Source organism: Vigna umbellata, chromosome 8 (genome assembly GCF_029865625.1).
Source record: "Vigna umbellata cultivar VRB3 chromosome 8, Vumbellata_1.0, whole genome shotgun sequence".
Classification (NCBI taxonomy): Eukaryota; Viridiplantae; Streptophyta; class Magnoliopsida; order Fabales; family Fabaceae; genus Vigna; species Vigna umbellata.
Window position 1 is genome coordinate 32,107,875 of NC_142172.1, and position 18,161 is coordinate 32,126,035.

Genomic DNA, 18,161 nt, shown 5'->3' on the forward strand with positions numbered 1-18,161 from the left:
TTTCAAATTTGTGCTGGTGAGCCTCGTGTCAATAATAATTCAACCAGTAATTTGTTTGTTTGTTTATTTGAAACTGGTGCGCAAATCACAGAGTCCAAGAGAGAAAAGAAAGAGAGAAAGCGAACAGAGAGAGCATGATAAATAGCATGGAGGACACCAGCAGCAAACAGTTTTAAGGCATTGAACTAAACTTCTCTCTTTACCACATATCCTTGTCTGAACTGAACCTTTTTCCCAAAAACCTTCCTTTTTCAGTTATATGTTCACCACCTCCATTTTTTGAATTGAAACTCAAGAATGGTAAGTAAGACTAGTCATTCAACACCTCATTTCTACCTCACCGTCTCAGGGTCGTTGTTGATGAGTTTCAGATTTCTCATGCAGGGAGACAAAGAGGTAAAGGAAGAACACAAGGGTGGATTCAGGGCTTCCATGTTTATCTTTGGTAAGCACATGCTCCGGTGGTTGTTCTCAATGTTCTGAAGCTTAGCTTGCAAACCATCCTCATCTTTTTCTTCCTTGTTCATGCAGTGTTGTTAGCACTGGACAACATGGGTTTTGTAGCAAACATGGCGAGCTTGGTTCTATACTTTTATGGGGTGATGCACTTTGATCTCTCCAACTCTGCCAACACCCTGACAACCTTTTTGGGTTCAACTTTCTTGCTCTCCCTAGTTGGTGGTTTCATCTCGGACACATATTTCAACAGACTAACCACATGTTTGTTTTTCGGATCACTCGAAGTTTTGGTAAGTGCTAAACAATACTGTAAATATATTAATATTGTTATCTCTAAAAGTATATTATTATGTGAAAATTTCAAATCCCAATGGTCTGTCCAATGAGACAAAGGTGGTTCGAAAACAATAAAGTTTATTTCTTTCTGGTGTTTGTCATTTCCCACAGGCTTTGGTAATGCTCACAGTTCAAGCTGCTCTGGACCAGTTACACCCAGATGCTTGTGGCAAGTCGAGCTGTGTCAAAGGTGGCATAGCTGTCATGTTTTACACGTCATTGTATTTATTGGCTTTGGGCATGGGAGGAGTGAGAGGTTCCTTGACTGCATTTGGTGCTGACCAATTTGATGAAAAGAGTCCAAGAGAAGCAAAGGCTCTTGCAAGCTTCTTCAATTGGCTTTTGCTTAGTTCAACCTTGGGATCAATTATAGGGGTCACTGGGGTTGTTTGGGTTAGCACCCAAAAGGCTTGGCACTGGGGCTTTACCATAGCAACAGTAGCTTCCTCCATTGGCTTTCTCACTCTTGCTCTTGGCAAGCCATTCTACCGCATCAAAATTCCTGGTCAAAGCCCCATTTTGAGGATTTCTCAAGTAAGTTAAAAATCAATTTTCAGTTCAGTTACACAAGAACTTTTATAAATTACTTCCTAACGATAAAAAAGGTTACTTTATTTTATCTTTGTATTATCTTCTTCTGTGAGTGTTTCGTCAGAAGTTTATCCAAACCTGCAAAATCAAACTATATATGCAATAAGCACCATACCAACCTGTTTTTTTCGCTGCAGGTTATTTTCGTGGCTTTCAAAAACCGGAAGCTACCACTGCCAGAGTCACATGAAGAACTTTATGAGGTCTATGAAAGTGCTAAATTAGAAAGGATTGCACATACCAACCAAATGAGGTAACTCCTTGTGTACATGGTCAAAATTCATGGTTAACAGCTTGCAAAATAATGTAACACATCCTAATGATGTTCTGTGAGCGATGAGACAATTAACTAATACATGGTCCAGCACATTGGCGTGTTGAGATTCTTTTCTTCATGTACGACGTAGCAGGTAGTGCCAAGGACTCTGGGCCTACCTACTACTATCACTGCTGCACGCTTGGAGCTGCAGCTATGCAGAGAATGATCAATAGGTCACGGAAAATATATCTGAATCACTTGTAAACATCGCACAAAATAAATAAGTTCCTGACAACAATAACTCGGTGAAAAAGTTTTAAAACTACAGTACTATCTGCAATCAACCTCTTTTGTTTTTCTTGTTGGCTTAGTTCCCAGTACTTCACTGATAAAATCAAAAGCAATTTCCTTCTCAATACAAGCAGTATCCTCAATGATTTGATTCTTCTTTTTCTTTTTTATTGCTTTTAAATGGCTAACTCCCCATGCATGTTAATAATTGATTGATGACAACGCTTTTTCTTTATATTTGCTTTAATGGTGTTCTTTCTTGAATCAGGTTTCTAGATAGAGCAAGCATTCTTGAACAAAACATTGAGCCACAAGCATGGAAGGTGTGCTCAGTGACGCAAGTAGAAGAAGTAAAGATCCTAACAAGAATGTTACCAATATTAGCAAGCACCATTATAATGAACACTTGTTTAGCACAACTTCAAACATTCTCAGTTCAGCAGGGGAATATGATGAATCTGAAACTTGGTTCTTTTACTGTGCCAGCTCCATCAATTCCAGTGATCCCCCTGCTTTTCATGAGCATCCTAATTCCCATCTATGAATTCTTGTTTGTGCCATTGGCACGAAAGATCACTCATCACCCTTCTGGGGTTACTCCACTTCAGAGAGTCGGTGTTGGGTTAGTACTTTCTTTCATTTCAATGGCAGTAGCTGGCATAGTAGAAGTGAAAAGAAGGGATCAAGGAATAAAGGATCCTTCAAGGCCAATAAGTCTGTTTTGGTTATCTTTCCAATATGCTATATTTGGAATTGCAGACATGTTCACTCTTGTAGGACTCCTAGAATTCTTCTACAGGGAAGCACCTGAAAATATGAAGTCACTGTCAACTTCTTTCACATATTTGTCCATGTCTCTTGGTTACTTCTTAAGCACAGTCTTTGTGGATGTCATTAATGCTGTCACCAAAAGGGTCACCCCAAGCAAGCAAGGATGGTTGCATGGCTTAGACTTGAATCAAAACAACCTTAACTTGTTCTATTGGTTTTTAGCAATCCTGAGCTGTCTAAATTTTTTTAACTACCTTTACTGGGCCTCTTGGTACAAGTACAAAGCTGATGAAGACAGCAATTCAATGGTGAATTTGAATACTTTGAAAAGTGTTGATGAGGAAGAAAAGAAGAACGGAAAAGTTAAGGCTAAAGAAAGCAGCCAAACAAGTGAAGCCAACACTGAGGGCCCCTCCTCCTCTGATGAAACAGATGATGGAAGAAACTCTAGAGAATGGAAACACAGATAAGGTCAGGAGGCTCAAGACACCATTTGGTATTAAGGACTAGATATCATAAACATATTATGTGAAAACACTGGAATAGATAGTGGTTGAAATCTCTCTTATCCGACATGTGTGCTTATTGTATGATTGATTGACACTGTTCATTCTGGCACCATCTGGGTGTCGGTTCTCAGCAGAGTCAAACTTTTTTTTTAATGTCTTCCTTTTAGTCTTATAACTTTATTAATTATTCACCTTAAACTGTAATTGTCTACTAAGAGGTGCTTAGTTCATTGTTTAATGAAGTCAAAGAATCTATACTCCTTTCAATACTCAATACAATAATAAGACATACCATTGCTGTTAAACATTCACCCTTTCATTACAAAAGAGAAGAAAGAAAGCAAATTGAAAAAAACTCACCCTTTCTGAAAAATAAATTAAATTGGACATTCATCTGTTAAAGGAACATATAAAAACCTATTTCTAGTCACATTCATCATTCGGCTATGCCATAAACAAAATCTAAATTTCAAGTGTTATAGATCTGCCGACAAAAATTTCAATTAGAAAACAAAACTCTTCACGACCTGTCTATTGTAGAAACTCTGCATAGGGTCCCGTGTTCAATTCCATGTGAATTTTACAATATCGTGTGGTAACTAAATTTTGAATCAAAATATCGATCATAACAACTCATGCATGTAAGAATGTTGACTTGAGTACCACACCAAACATCTTATTGTGTATAATAGGCCTCATAATAACAAAAATATTAATTCACTTTTAAAGCAAAAGATAAAGTAAGAAAAGAAAAACTGATCTTACCGCTAAATATGGAAGTGCAATAACACTCTTCTTTTCTCAAAGACGAACAATTACTTAAAAGAATTAAACAAATATTTTCAAAATTTATCTTTTAATAAGTAAATTGAATTTACAAAAGAAAGAAATCTACCTAGCTCTTAAAAAGAATTGGTCGTGAAGTTGGAATCCAACATAGATCTTCCATTTCTAATATTCTAATACTTAAAGGTGTTCCTTCGGTACGTTTCTTAAAATAAAAGGTTTTATTGGCCGTGGATCAATTAAATTATGTTATGTGTAATAATTTCACCCATGCTTTCAAAGTTTGAAGAGTCTTTCGCCGTTGTTGGTCATGAACCAAAGCACGAGGTGGTCATACGGTCGTGGACGGCGGAAATCCATCTCCAGCTCGGTTCTGCAGGTATAACACGTAATAAAAAGTATTTATTTGATTGAATATGATACTCGCATGTTAAAAGAGTGATTAAAATCTAATCAAAACCATTATCCAAATGGTGATTAAAAAGATGATTGAATGCTTCGTTAAATTTTTAGATTTGTCTGTTCATTTTAATCAATTTCTAATATGAGTCTTACCTTTATTTATATATTATAAATTTATTTTATTTTTAATTAATATCAATGTATTCTTTCGTTAACTTATATATATTTCAAACATAAAACTAAATATTAATAAATTGTCTAATAATAAAAAAAACACGATAAGCTTAAAAAATAATAATTTTTAATTAGATAAATTTTAAATGATTTAGAATTTAAGTTTAACTTAACCTTGTAAATCCTATATGTAAATTAAGGCGTGAGCCATTTATATATATGATATATGAATTCGCCTTTATGATACCATATCTTATATTATCAACGGCAATGTAGAACATATACCTTATCTCTTTTTTCCTGTACTTGAATTTATCTATCTCCCAAATACCCGACGTTTATCTTCAAATTGTGCTTTCTCTTTTCTCCATGGCTTAAGGTTCATTATTTTCCTGGTTTTATGGCAGTTGTTGTTCCCATTGTGGTATCATACAGTGACAGCACCCTTTTATGGAACAAATGGTGGAAAATTTGGATCCATATGGAAGACGAAGAAGGGAAACCTAAAGGGTAGTAGTGTGTTGGAATTGGAGGCAAAGTTGGTGTCGACAAGCCATTTCTTAGTCAGCGATACTATGCCAGAGTCATCGCAACTGTAACATTGCCTTTGTTTTTTCAGCTTTCTCAACAAAAGTTTGAATTATGCAGGGTTTTTTCACATGTGAAATTAGGGTGAAGTATCTCTCAAATTCATGGATTATTAATTTTAGTCGAAATTTGACTAAAAAGATGCATCTTTGATCAATTATAGTCTGAAAATAATAGATATAATCTGTCATTTTTACCTGTATGAATAGGAGACTCCAATTGCAGCATTGTTTACTATTTAACTTATTCTGTATGCGAACCAAATCTAAATAGTATTCCATAGAATAGTTTTAGGTAAAGTTGGATTCAGACATGCATGCATGGTTACTGTCTCATAGTTAAACATCTGTTGAAAATAGTTTGAGTAAAACAAAAGAGCATGTACTTTTTAAAGGTTTTTCTCTAACAGGAAAATTCCAGTGAAACATTCATGAACTAGTTACATACCTTCTTTATATGAATCGGAAAAGTGACCATTCAGAAGTGTTGGAGAGAAAGAGTTTAATTGGTTCAAGTTTGATGAAAACTGACTAATACTACAGAAAGCTGTAATGGTGAAAACTTGTTTGAATGTCTTCTTTAAAGAAAATTGAAATTAACCTGATTCTGTATTGCACATTTTATAAAAGATTAGATGCATATGTATGATTTATTAGAGTCTTTTATGTAGTATTAGTGTATTAAACATACTGTAAACTTTACTTCAATTTTGTTTGCGCAACTTACCATAAAAGTAGAAGCATAAACATGAAACTATACACACTAATAAAAGATAAAAATTTCCAAACATAGATAATCTAGTATTTCTATGATGTATTAAATCGTTTAGATATTCACATTTACAAGAGAACTTACACATTCTATGATATCATTTCATTTTATTCACACAATTGTTTAGAAATTAATGTAACATAGAAAATATCCAAGTAAGTTTGTTTGCACGAACTTATCTACAAATATTTTTGAAAAAGAAAAATATAAAATTATTTCCTTCTTATATTATAATTATTTTATATGTAAAAATTCTTTCATATAGTTTTAAAAAGATATATTTTTAATTGATGCATGGACTAATTTTAAATTATATTCAAGTACACTTTATTTCTTCTTTCATATTTTTATTTACTAAAAATATCTTTGAATAACTTGTCAAAACATGTATTTATTAAAAAAATGCATATAAAATATAGAAGAAATTGTGGTAGCAAAGGAAGGGAATCCCAAATTAAATTTTATAAAATGAATAATTAAATAGAATAAAAAACCTAGCGATAAATAAAAGAAGACAAAATTGAAATCTATTATATCTTTATGAAGTGACAAAATATATTAGGTGATGAGTTAAATTCTTAACTTGTTTTAATACTGTTAATTATGTCATTTTAAAATTTAGAAGCATTTCGAGTTTACAACGTTAGGAATGTAATATTTTTTCTTATAAAAATCTTGGATTGAGCAAGCACTTCCAAAAAAATTTAGAAAAGTTAAAAAAGTTAGGTGATATTCTCACACAAAAAGAAGAAAAAACTACGTAATATACATTTATTTTGCCATTAACAATATAATAATATCTACAATTTAAAGTGAGAGTTATTCCTCCACCACCACACATTGTTCCCTGTACCTTCCTATTTTTCTTTTGTCCTCTAATAATATTTAAACGGATCTTGAATATGATTCTTAAACAGATGTCAATATCTATAGACGGATATCGACATCCGTTGAATCCACAGATGTTGAAATCCGTTTAAGAATCGAGGGTTCACGGATATTAACATCTGTCCAACCACATGTAGTCCATTTGACTAAAAGCACCATCTTCGTCTAAATCATCCTTCATTAGCATGTCCACCAGCTCATCGTCTCTCACGTCCAAACCTAGCAAGTAGCAGTTGATCTTCAATCTCTCAAAGGTGACGAGACCCTTGCTTACGTCCATGAGCAAGCGAAAGTCATTGTAGAGTTCTCCAATGAATCCTTCTGCCCCCATGCGCGCAATCATGGAGGAGAAGTAGTTCTCGAAGTCCATAAGGTAGTCCAGTTCCATCTCCTAAGGAATCTATCGGCCAAAATATCATTATTAAAAAGAAATATCTCTTTTCTTTTTAAAGCTTTGCAGATTGTCTACCTTGATCATGGGTTTTAATTATGTCTATGGAAGCTTGCAGGAGTTGTTTCCGCAGGTATAGCTATTTACTATTTTCCCCTAAAGTGTGATTGCATATTAATACATTATTATTAATTATTGGTTGCTCTGTCATCTAGTAGTGACTTTTGGACTATAGTTCTGATTTATGAAGTTCATTTGCAATTCCAATATTACACTTATCAAATAAAAATAAAGATTATTGGACTCTATAGTTGAGCATTAAGTTCATGAACATGTATAATTTGGATGAATAAATATTGTTTCTATTCAACTGTTAAGAAATTCCTCGTGGTAGTTGACATATGCTTGAGAATGAATTTACTAGTGCCAATAATTATATCAATCATCAAACATTCTGTACTCAGTATATTTATAGAGATGTCTAATATGGTAGCGTGTCAAACTTGTTATGCATACTAAGGCCTAACTGAAGTTTAGCTAGGTTGAGGTAATCGTGGTCGCGGTCACGACGGTGAACGTTTATGTGACCGCCGAGAGTTTGAGCGGAACGAAATTTCTTTTTTGTGGTATGTGCAAGGGTAAGAGCGTGGTATAGGAATGTAGAAAGATTTAGAGTTTTAAAAAAGATAAATAAAATTAAATGATAAAAGTTAAATTTACATAAGATGTTTTTGGAATAAAAAAAATAATGAAAAGATAAGGTGAGAGAACACTTGGATGTGGAGGAAGCAACTCTCATGGACCAATAATCCAATTGGAACTTGGGCCCAAACATATGATTGAAAGAAGGTGTTTCACTTGCACCTCCAAAAATTTCATTCTATACTTTCAAAGTTTTGGAAAATCAAGATATATCCTCAATGAAAATTAATTAAAATGTTATTAATTTTTAATAAAACAAAAAGTATGTTTGACCAGATTCTTTTAAAAGATATTTCTTTCTTCCATCAAAATTCATTTATGTTGTTTCTCTTTCCGATCTTATTTTCTCTTCTCTTCATTTTCTTTTTTTTATTAGATTTTTTATGAACTTTTTTATGATGTAAAAAAATAAAACTTAATAAATCATTTTAAAAATAAATTAAAAAAATTTATAAATTGAAAGACTTAATAAATCATTAAGTTTTCGTAAGTATTAAATTAAAAATTTCGAAAAAAGTCATGTTTAAGCCTTTATAATTGATTCAAAAGACTTTAAAATTTAATATATATTGAATTAAAAATTTGGAAAGTCATGTCAATAATTTTTGTATAAAAGATTCAAAAACTAATACTATCAAATCAATTAAAAAAATTATAACTTCAAAAACTTAATAAATCATTAAAATTTAATAAATATTGAATTACAAAATTTGGAAGCCATGATTCATTTTAAAAAAATTCACTCATCCATTATTATTATAAATGTTTCACAATGTATATAAAACTACAATTTAGAATCCACTCATAATTTCATTATTATCATCTCAATAAATATATATATATATATATATATATATATATATATATATATATATATATATATACATTTTTATAAGAATTGTATAAAAGAAAAAGTTTAAGAAAACTACTATCAGATGTTGAGATCCAAATTTAGCAAAAGATTTAATCATTTCGGACATTCATATTTCTGCAGATCTTCTCAAATAGGTCTTCGTATTGTAAATGCTCTCAATTAGGACCCTTATTATGAAAAATTGAATCAATTTAGACCTAGTTGTTAGTTCCGTACTAACACCGTTAAAGGAGGTGACACGTGTCAGTTCGTGGTTTTTTTGAATTTTGAATTTTTAATTTTTTTTTAATTTTTAATTTTTTAAAAAAAAAATTTTAAAAAAAATGTCACATGTCAAACTGATATGTGCCACGTGGCAATGACAGTGCCACGTGGCAATGACAGTGCCACGTGTCATTGTCAAACCACGTGTCATTGCATTAGTCTGAATTTAGTCCCTGTATTTTTATTGTATCTCAATTTGATCCCTGTATTTTTATTTTATTTTGTCCCAGTTTAGTGTTACTTTTAAAAATTAAACAATTTTGTCCCGTCCAAATTCAAACAAAATTTAATTTGTATATAAATCTTAACAAATATTTTTATTAAATATTTTTAACAAGATTAAGTTTAATTATATTTTTATTTAATTAATTATATAAATGTTAATTATGTTGTTTAAATATACCTATAAGAGTTAAAAGAAAACAGTGACATAACATGATGTTTCCAAATGATTTAGCTCATCGAACAAATTATGATGTGAAATTTTACTTTTTTTTTAAATAAAAAATTGGAGAAAGTTTTTGTGAAAATGATAATTAGAGGTAGTTTTTTCTTTTATGATTTTCCATGAAAATTTTCTCCACGAAAATTTAAACCAGCATGTTATGTCACTCTTTTTCTTAAACCCTTATAGGTATATTTAAATAACATAATTAACATTTATATGATTAAGTAATATAAATATAATTAAAAATATTTAATAAAAATATCAATTTTTATAAAAATATTTGTTAATATTTATATACAATTTAAATTTTGTTTGAATTTGAGGAGGGACAAAATTGTTTAATTTTTAAATTAAGACTAAATTGAGACAAAATAAAAATACAGGAATCAAATTGAGACACAATAAAAATACAACGACCAAATTGATACTAATGCAATGACACGTGACACTATTAGTGTCATGTCACATTGTCATTGCCACGTGACACAATATCAGTTTGACACGTGGCATTATTATTATTTTTTTAATTTTATTTTTTTTAAAAAAACTAAAAATAAAAAAATTCAAAAAAATCACGAACAGACACGTATACGTCCTTTAAGAGTGTTAGTACGGAACTAACGGCAAAGTCTAAATTAATTTAATTTTTCACAATAAGAGACTTAATTGAGAATATTTACAATATAAAAACCTATTTGAGGCGATCCTGCCAAAATAAAAATGTCTGAAATGATTAAACCTTAACAAAATCATGTATGAGATATTGTTGAACTTTTCAGTTTTCAAAGAAATCCAATTTCATCTTTATCATATACTATTGAAATTTGATTATAGAATTACATTTGATAAAAGTTTCACTCTACTTTTTCTAATCATCTCCACTTTTATCAAATACAATGTAAAAAATCATGCATGTAAAAAAATTGCAAACATTAATAGAGCAACGTAACAAAAAAAAAGGCAAACATGCATATCAGATTTACATATCTGATTTCATTAACTTATCGGATATTGACATCCGATCCTTCATTAATAGATATCTACGTCCGATCACTCTATTCTCGATTTTTATATTCGAATACACATCTTCACAGTTTTATTTTTTCTAAAATATTTATATTAAATATTATAAATCATAAAAATTATTTTTTAACAATTAAAATTCATCTAATTAAATTATAAATTCATAAAAATTGATACATAAATTTAAATATAATTATAGACTAATAAAATAATTAAATAAGTAATATAATTAAACTTTTATAAAACAAGATAGGTATATCTGATTGTTGTTGATCGAATATCAACATCCGATAACCTCTCACTCGGATTTTCATTTTCAATATCAGAATTTAATTTTTCTAAATTATTTTTATTAAATCTAATAAATTCATAAAAATAAATTTTTAACAATTATAAATTTTTAAATTAAATTATAATTTCATACAAATTGATACATAAATTTTAAGAAAAATTATAAATAAATGAAATAATTAAATGACTAATATAATTAAACTTTTATATAACAAACCATATGAAACATGGGGTGCATGCTTCTTCATAGGATGAAATGGAGGTGTAGTCAATGCTTAACATAGAATTTGTGAACAAACAAAAAGTTAACAGATAATAATCTCATTAATTAGGGTTATGTTAAGAAATTGAAAGTATAGAGTGAAAATTTTGGAGGTGCAAAATGAAACACCCTCAGGATAGTTGAAGACGACAAAAGTTATAATTGTAGTGAAGTAAATATGATGGTCCACTCTAACACAGTACATGTTGAGGTTAGGGATGACCCTATCAATTAGCCTTTACACATTAGTGAAGCTTCAAAACAAAAATATTAGGAGCTACTAATGATATATTATAGAAACATAAATTAATGTTTACAAAAATAATTTATTAACATTAATGGATTCCTTTTATATTCTTTTTCATTTAGCTGTACTTTCGGATGAGTTATGTATTGGTATTAGAGAGGAATTATTTCAGCAAAAATTTAATTGAACGACCGATTTTTCTTTTTAAAGAAATTACTTATATGACATTGAAAAACTAAAATGTAAATTATTTTTATGGAAAGTCCTAATTTTCATTAGATAAAACTTACGAAAGAAATAAGTAAATACAAAATAATATTATGCTTTATAATAATATAGTATTGTATACAATTTTACATTAAATATTAAAGATATTAAATATTATGTTATTATATCTTACTCCCTTACATGAGACATGAGAATGAGGGTTAGGACTAGGTGGGCAGTGCTGGGCAGAGTAATAAGCACAAATAAAATAAAGATTAACACTTTCCAACTTGTATCTTGGCCGCGAATAGGTTAGCAAAATTACGCTTAAACACAGTTAAAAAGTAACACATTGCTTTATAAAGAGATTGAATAGCCTTGACAGTGTTGTCAAAATTAATTTTCCGAGAAAAACTTCACAAATTTAAATCAATTTTAAATATCTTAGATCCTAACTTAGGATGAAATTAAAAAAAAAAGAATCCTAACTGACTTTAATTTAATAAAAATTAAAAGTTGGTGTCATCGTTTGATTTCCTCTAATTATTCTAATAATTTATGTAGTGAACAACTTCATCCATTCAGTCCAAAACTTTTTTATGCTAATGAAGTTGTTATTATCCAAGAAATTTGGATTTGGATTGTTATGGGAAGCGGACGGTTAAGGATTAGCTTTTCTTCATGGAGCCGCATTGAACCACCTTTAGATTGTGCCGTTGGCCATTCTTCCTCTTTAATTTTCTCTTTTTCTTTACTCTAACGTAGAATTATTGTGCTCTCTTCGAGATATCAAGAAAAAACAGACAATTTTTCAACAGCTAGCTTTAGTACAATTTTATATAATAAGTTGAAGTTCCCTTACTTAATTTTATACAATTTTTCAAAAATTAAATAAATTCTCAAAGTTATCTCTGCCTTTGCGAATAAAAACAGAGAATATATATATATATATATATATATATATATATATATATATATATATATATATATATATATATATATATATATAATACATGTTAATTTTTTTGTCAGAATATATATTAATTTGTTTCCGTGTTAAATATGGATTATAAATCAGGTTGTTTTCGAATTATTTGAATTATTAAAAAAAATATTAATTTCAAATTAATAAAAAAGTACTCTCCAAAAATATATAAAATTAGTATGAGTTAGAATAAATAATATTTTTTATAAATAAATAAATATTATTAATATTTCTTAAGATGAATATTAAAACATATATTTCTAGAGGATTTGATACACCTTTATCATTCAAGTTACAGAGAAGAAAGAAAGCTAGTTACTAGTTAAGGTGGTTGTAACACACTCACACACAACTCATCCACACCCACATAATTCATAATTTTAACATTCTTCTTTAAGTTGGAATATACAAATTGTGTGTAGGAAGCTTGGAATAAATGAACTTAATTTGAGGTCCTCTTAAAGACTTAGTTAACATATTCGCAAGTTGATCATTTGACCCAACTAAGGATGACAAAAAAATTTGCGAGTACAAATATTCAGCATAAAATTCGCGACGGGTAGTTACTATCTGTTGATATTTATTAGCCACGGGTAACGGGTAGTAGATATTTTAATACCCGCTACTAAACGGATGGGAGGCAGGTATTGTACTATCTGACCAACAGATATCCGTTATCCACAACAAATAAAATAAAAAATTAATTTATATTTTTTAAATTAAATTTAATTAAAAATAAAATTAATTTATATTTTATTATGTTAAAATTAATTAAAATTAAATTTTTATTTATATTATATATATATATATATATATATATATATATATATATTGCAGTTTTATTTTAAAAATGTATAAAATATATTGTTTTAATTTTTTGCGGGTATATGTGGGTACCCGCTAGTATTTTTTAAGTGGGTAGCAGGCAGATTGTGGGTCGAGTTTTCATTTTGCGGGTCGAGTTACGGGTAAACACTACCTATGCGCGACCCAATTTGTTGTCATTCTTAAACCTAGCAAACTTACAAATTTCTTTGTACAACATTTTTTCCCGAACAAAATGATAATCAATTTCTATGTCTTTAGTCTTGTGGTGAAATACTAGATTTGATGCAATATAGAGAGCAACTTGGTTATCGCAATACATCTTCATAGTTTGAATGTTATAGAAGTTGAACTCTTGAAGAAACTGCTTCACTCATATAAGTTCACTTGTTAGTGATGCCATAACTTTATATTTAGCTTCAGCTATTGATTGAGCTATTACTTTTTGTTTCTTATTCTTCCATGAAATGATGTTTCCTTCATGGAAAACTCAGTAATGAATCGTTTATCAATAAGCGAGTATGCCCAATCTGCATCACAGTACCCAAAGACTTGAATGTTTCTTCTATCTTCATATAACAACCCTTTCTCGGGAGTCTTTTTCAGGTACCTTAAAATACAAATGATAGAATTTCAATGGCCAAGACATGGAGCTTGCATGAATTGACTAATCACTTCAACTGCAAAAGATAGATTCAGCCTTGTAATAGTGAAATAAAAATCAGTTTCCCAATCAATCTCCTATATCTCTTTGGATCAGAGAATAATTCACCTTCTTTTGTAGTTAATTTCTGATTTTTGTTCATAGGACTATCTACCGGTCTACAATCAAGTATACCTGTTTCTTGTAATATATTAAGAGCATACAACATTTTAGAGACTACAACTCCATCTTTTGATTGAGCTACTTCAAGCCCAAAAATTATTTGAGACTTCCAAGATCCTTGTTTTGAAAATGTCTACATAAATGTTTCTTCAGTTGAGATATTCTAGCAGTATCACTTCCTGTGATGACCATATCATCAACATATACTATTAAGTAAACACATTTCCTAAGAGATGTATGATGGTAAAAAACTAAATGATCTGCTTCACTACAGTTTAGGCCAAATTGTTGAACAATAGAACTGAATTTTCCAAACCAAGCATGTGGTTACTACATGAGGCCATATAGAAAGCGATGAAATTTGCATACAATACCAGACTCCCCTTGAGCAACAAACCCAGAAGTGTGCTCCATATAAACTTCTTCCTCAAGATCACCATGGAGGAAGACTTTTTTATATCTAGTTGATGAAGTGGCCAATGACAAATTGTTGCCATTACAAATAATAGAAGTCTTGGTTCTACTAATTGCCATAACTGATCTGCTTTCTCAACTGGCACATGGCTTCCATCTTGCTCAAGGCGGTCATAATCTCCTTCGCCAAGAAACCACATTTCGACTGTAGTAGACCAAGATAGGTTATTTTTCCCATTTAGTTTTTTGAAAGCAATGGAGGGACTTCCAAATAATGAAATAATGCTGCCAGTTGCCATTTCTTGTTAAGGAAAAAAAAGCCATGAAAAATAGAAAAATATATGATTTTCCACAAGGATGGCTACTGGACTTTAGTAAAATAAAGTTTCAAGGGTTAGGACAAAGAAAGGGGTTTTGGAGACAGCTATGGAGGTGGCACGATGGTGTTCCGATCAATGGATGGTGGCATGTGGACAACACGCGCTGATTCTCAGCGCACAAAGATGATGCGTGTGGCGGTGCGGGGAGGAGAATTGGACTCTAACACTGGTGGGGTTGGTTGTCCCATGGAGGGTCGCTCCAGATCTGATGGTTGCCTAACGAAACTGTGACGACAATCAACAACAGAAGGTGGCAAATAGTGAGGAAACAACAAAGAAGAAGGTCAAACGGAAAGAATGAGATATGGTGAGACGACCTGTGGTAGTGCGGTGTGATTTTGACACCAGGAAGGTGGCGCATGACGAACACGCACCCGAAGTTATTCGAAGAAAGGTGGCACGTGAACTAGAAGTTCACCTTGATTCTGGCGAGGTTGGCCATCCCTTGAGGAGGCGATCCAAATTTGATGATCGCTAGACTAAACCGAGATGGCGAAGAGCGACGAACGATAGTTAACGATGACATACGACGGCAAGCATCAACGAATAATAGCGGACAACTTAAAATAGTTGTTGACAAGTGTTTGATAATATTGAAAGGTAGAGGATGAGTGGACAAAAACAAAAACATACACTGGACCATGACAATTAGTGCCTGATAATGGTGGAGCTATGTTCGACAAATAAATCAAGAAAAAATAACTAGAATGGGATCGATCCGGTGTGATACCATCTTAAAATCAATACTGAAACATATATTTTTAGAGAACTTGATACACCTTCATGACTCAAGTTACATTTATAGAAAACAAAAAGAGCTAGCTACACTTTCAACCTACTAGAACTGGTTGTAACACAATCTCACACACACCTCATACACACTAATCCACACTCAAATATTGTTTCTTTAACCAATTAATTAAAATTGAATTACATTAGCATTATTTTATTTATTATATTTATTTGATAAATAAAATAAATAATGAATTACATTAACGGCCATATCAAAATAAAATTATTGTATATTCCATGTATATTTATTAAAATTGATATAATATATAATTAGGGTAGAGGTGTTTCATCTGCAACTCCAAATATTACACCCCCTAAACTTTTCGAAAATCACGGATATATCTTCAATTAAAATTAATTAAAATGTTATTAATTTTTAATAAAACAAAAATAATATTTGACCAGATTTTTTTAACAGTTTTTTCTTTCTTCCATCAAAATTCATTTACGCTGTTTCTCTTTCAGATCTTATTTTCTCTTTTCTTCATTTGGTTTTTTTTATTAGATTTTTTTATGATGTAAAAAAATAAAACTTAATAAATCATTTAAAAAATAAATTAAAAAATTTATAATTTGAAAGACTTAATAAATCATTAAATTTTCATAAGTATTAAATTAAAAATTTCGAAAAAAAGTCATGTTTAAGCTTTTATAATTGATTCAAAAGCCTTTAAAATTTAATAAATATTGAATTAAAAATTTAGAAAGTCATGTCAATAATTTGTATAAAAGATTCAAATAATACTATCAAATAAATTAAAAAAATTATTACTTCAAACACTTAATAAATCATTAAAATTTAATAAATATTGAATTACAAAATTTGAAAGCCACGATTCATTTTAAAAACATTCACTCATCCATTATTATTATAAATGTTTCACAATGTATATAAAACTACAATTCAAAATCCACTCATAATTTCATTATTATTATCATCTCAAAATAAATATAAAACTACATTTTTTATAAGAATTGTACAAAAAAAAGTAAGAAAACTACTGTGGAATGTTGAGATCCAAATTTAACAAAACCATATATCGGATATTGTTGAGCTTTTCAATGTTCAAATGCTGCAATTCAATTTCATCTTTATCAGATATTATCGAAATTTGATTATAGAATTATGATAAAAGTTTCACTCTACTTTTTTTAATCATCTACACTTTTATTCAAATGCAATGTAAAAAAAGCATGTAAAAAAACTGCAAACGTTAATAAAACAACGTAAAAAAAAAAAAAAAAGCAATGCACAAGCATATATATATATATATATATATATATATATATATATATATATATATATTTACATATCCAATTCTTCGTTAATGGGTATTGACATTTGATCCTTTATTAATAGATATTCACATCCGATTATTCTATTATCGAATTTTCATATTTGAATACACATTTTCACAGTTTTATTTTTTCTAAAATATTTATATTAAATATAAAAAATTCATAAAAATTATTTTTTAACAAGTAAAATTTATGTAATTAAATTATAAATTCATAAAAATTGATACATAAATTTAAATATAATTATTAACTAATAAAATAATTAAATAAGCAATATAATTAAACTTTTATGAAACAACATAGTATTTGTATATCCCATTCCGATAACCTCTCACTCAGATTTTTATATCCAATACATCTTCAGAATTTTATTTTTTCTAAAATATTTTTATTAAATCTAATAAATTCATAAAAGTAATTTTTTAACAATTATAAATTTTCAAATTAAATTATAATTTCATACAAATTTATATATAAATTTTAAAAAAATTATAAACAAATAAAATAATTAAATAATTAATATAATTAAACTTTTATATGACAAACCATATCAAACATGGGATGCATGTTTCGTCATAGGATAAAATAGAGGTGTAGTCAATGCTTAACATAGAATTTTGGAATAAACAAAAAATTAACAGATAATAATCTCATTAATTAGAGGTATTTCAGGAAATTAGAGATGTAAAGCGAAAAGTGCCAATCTGTATGTATGTATAGGTAGAACTTTTTTTATCTCTCCACAAATATACCAAAAATGAAAATGGACAAGACAGTTTATTAAGGTGATAAGTTGGTGTTGTAAATTATTATTATATTAAATACACCAGCATTCATATTTTAATGCTTACATAAATTGCCCAAGAAAATATTGAAAGAGAAACATATGTAACTATAATAAAAATTAGTAAATACTTTTTTTAATTCACTATTTAATTCTCTATAAATTTTTAGGATATTTTTCAAAACACTTATATTTACTGGTATATTAGTTTAACATAAGGTAATATACGATAATCCGTTATACATTTTCTTTAATTTTATTGTATGGGAAGACTTAAGGAATAATAATGCCTGTAATTAAATGAAGACATAAAATAACAAAA

The 18,161-nt window shown here is 29.4% G+C and overlaps 1 protein-coding gene across 1 annotated transcript; it reads left to right on the top strand.

Annotated features, from left to right (window-relative positions):
* Positions 1–3,427, top strand: LOC124848539 (protein NRT1/ PTR FAMILY 4.5-like). Its single transcript, XM_047326237.2, has 6 exons — positions 1–300; positions 385–445; positions 532–749; positions 907–1,329; positions 1,524–1,639; positions 2,205–3,427. Exons 1-6 carry the CDS (start codon positions 298–300, stop codon positions 3,175–3,177), a joined length of 1,794 nt encoding a protein of 597 aa, XP_047182193.1. The 5' UTR covers positions 1–297; the 3' UTR covers positions 3,178–3,427.
* Positions 3,428–18,161: the final 14,734 nt, after the last annotated feature.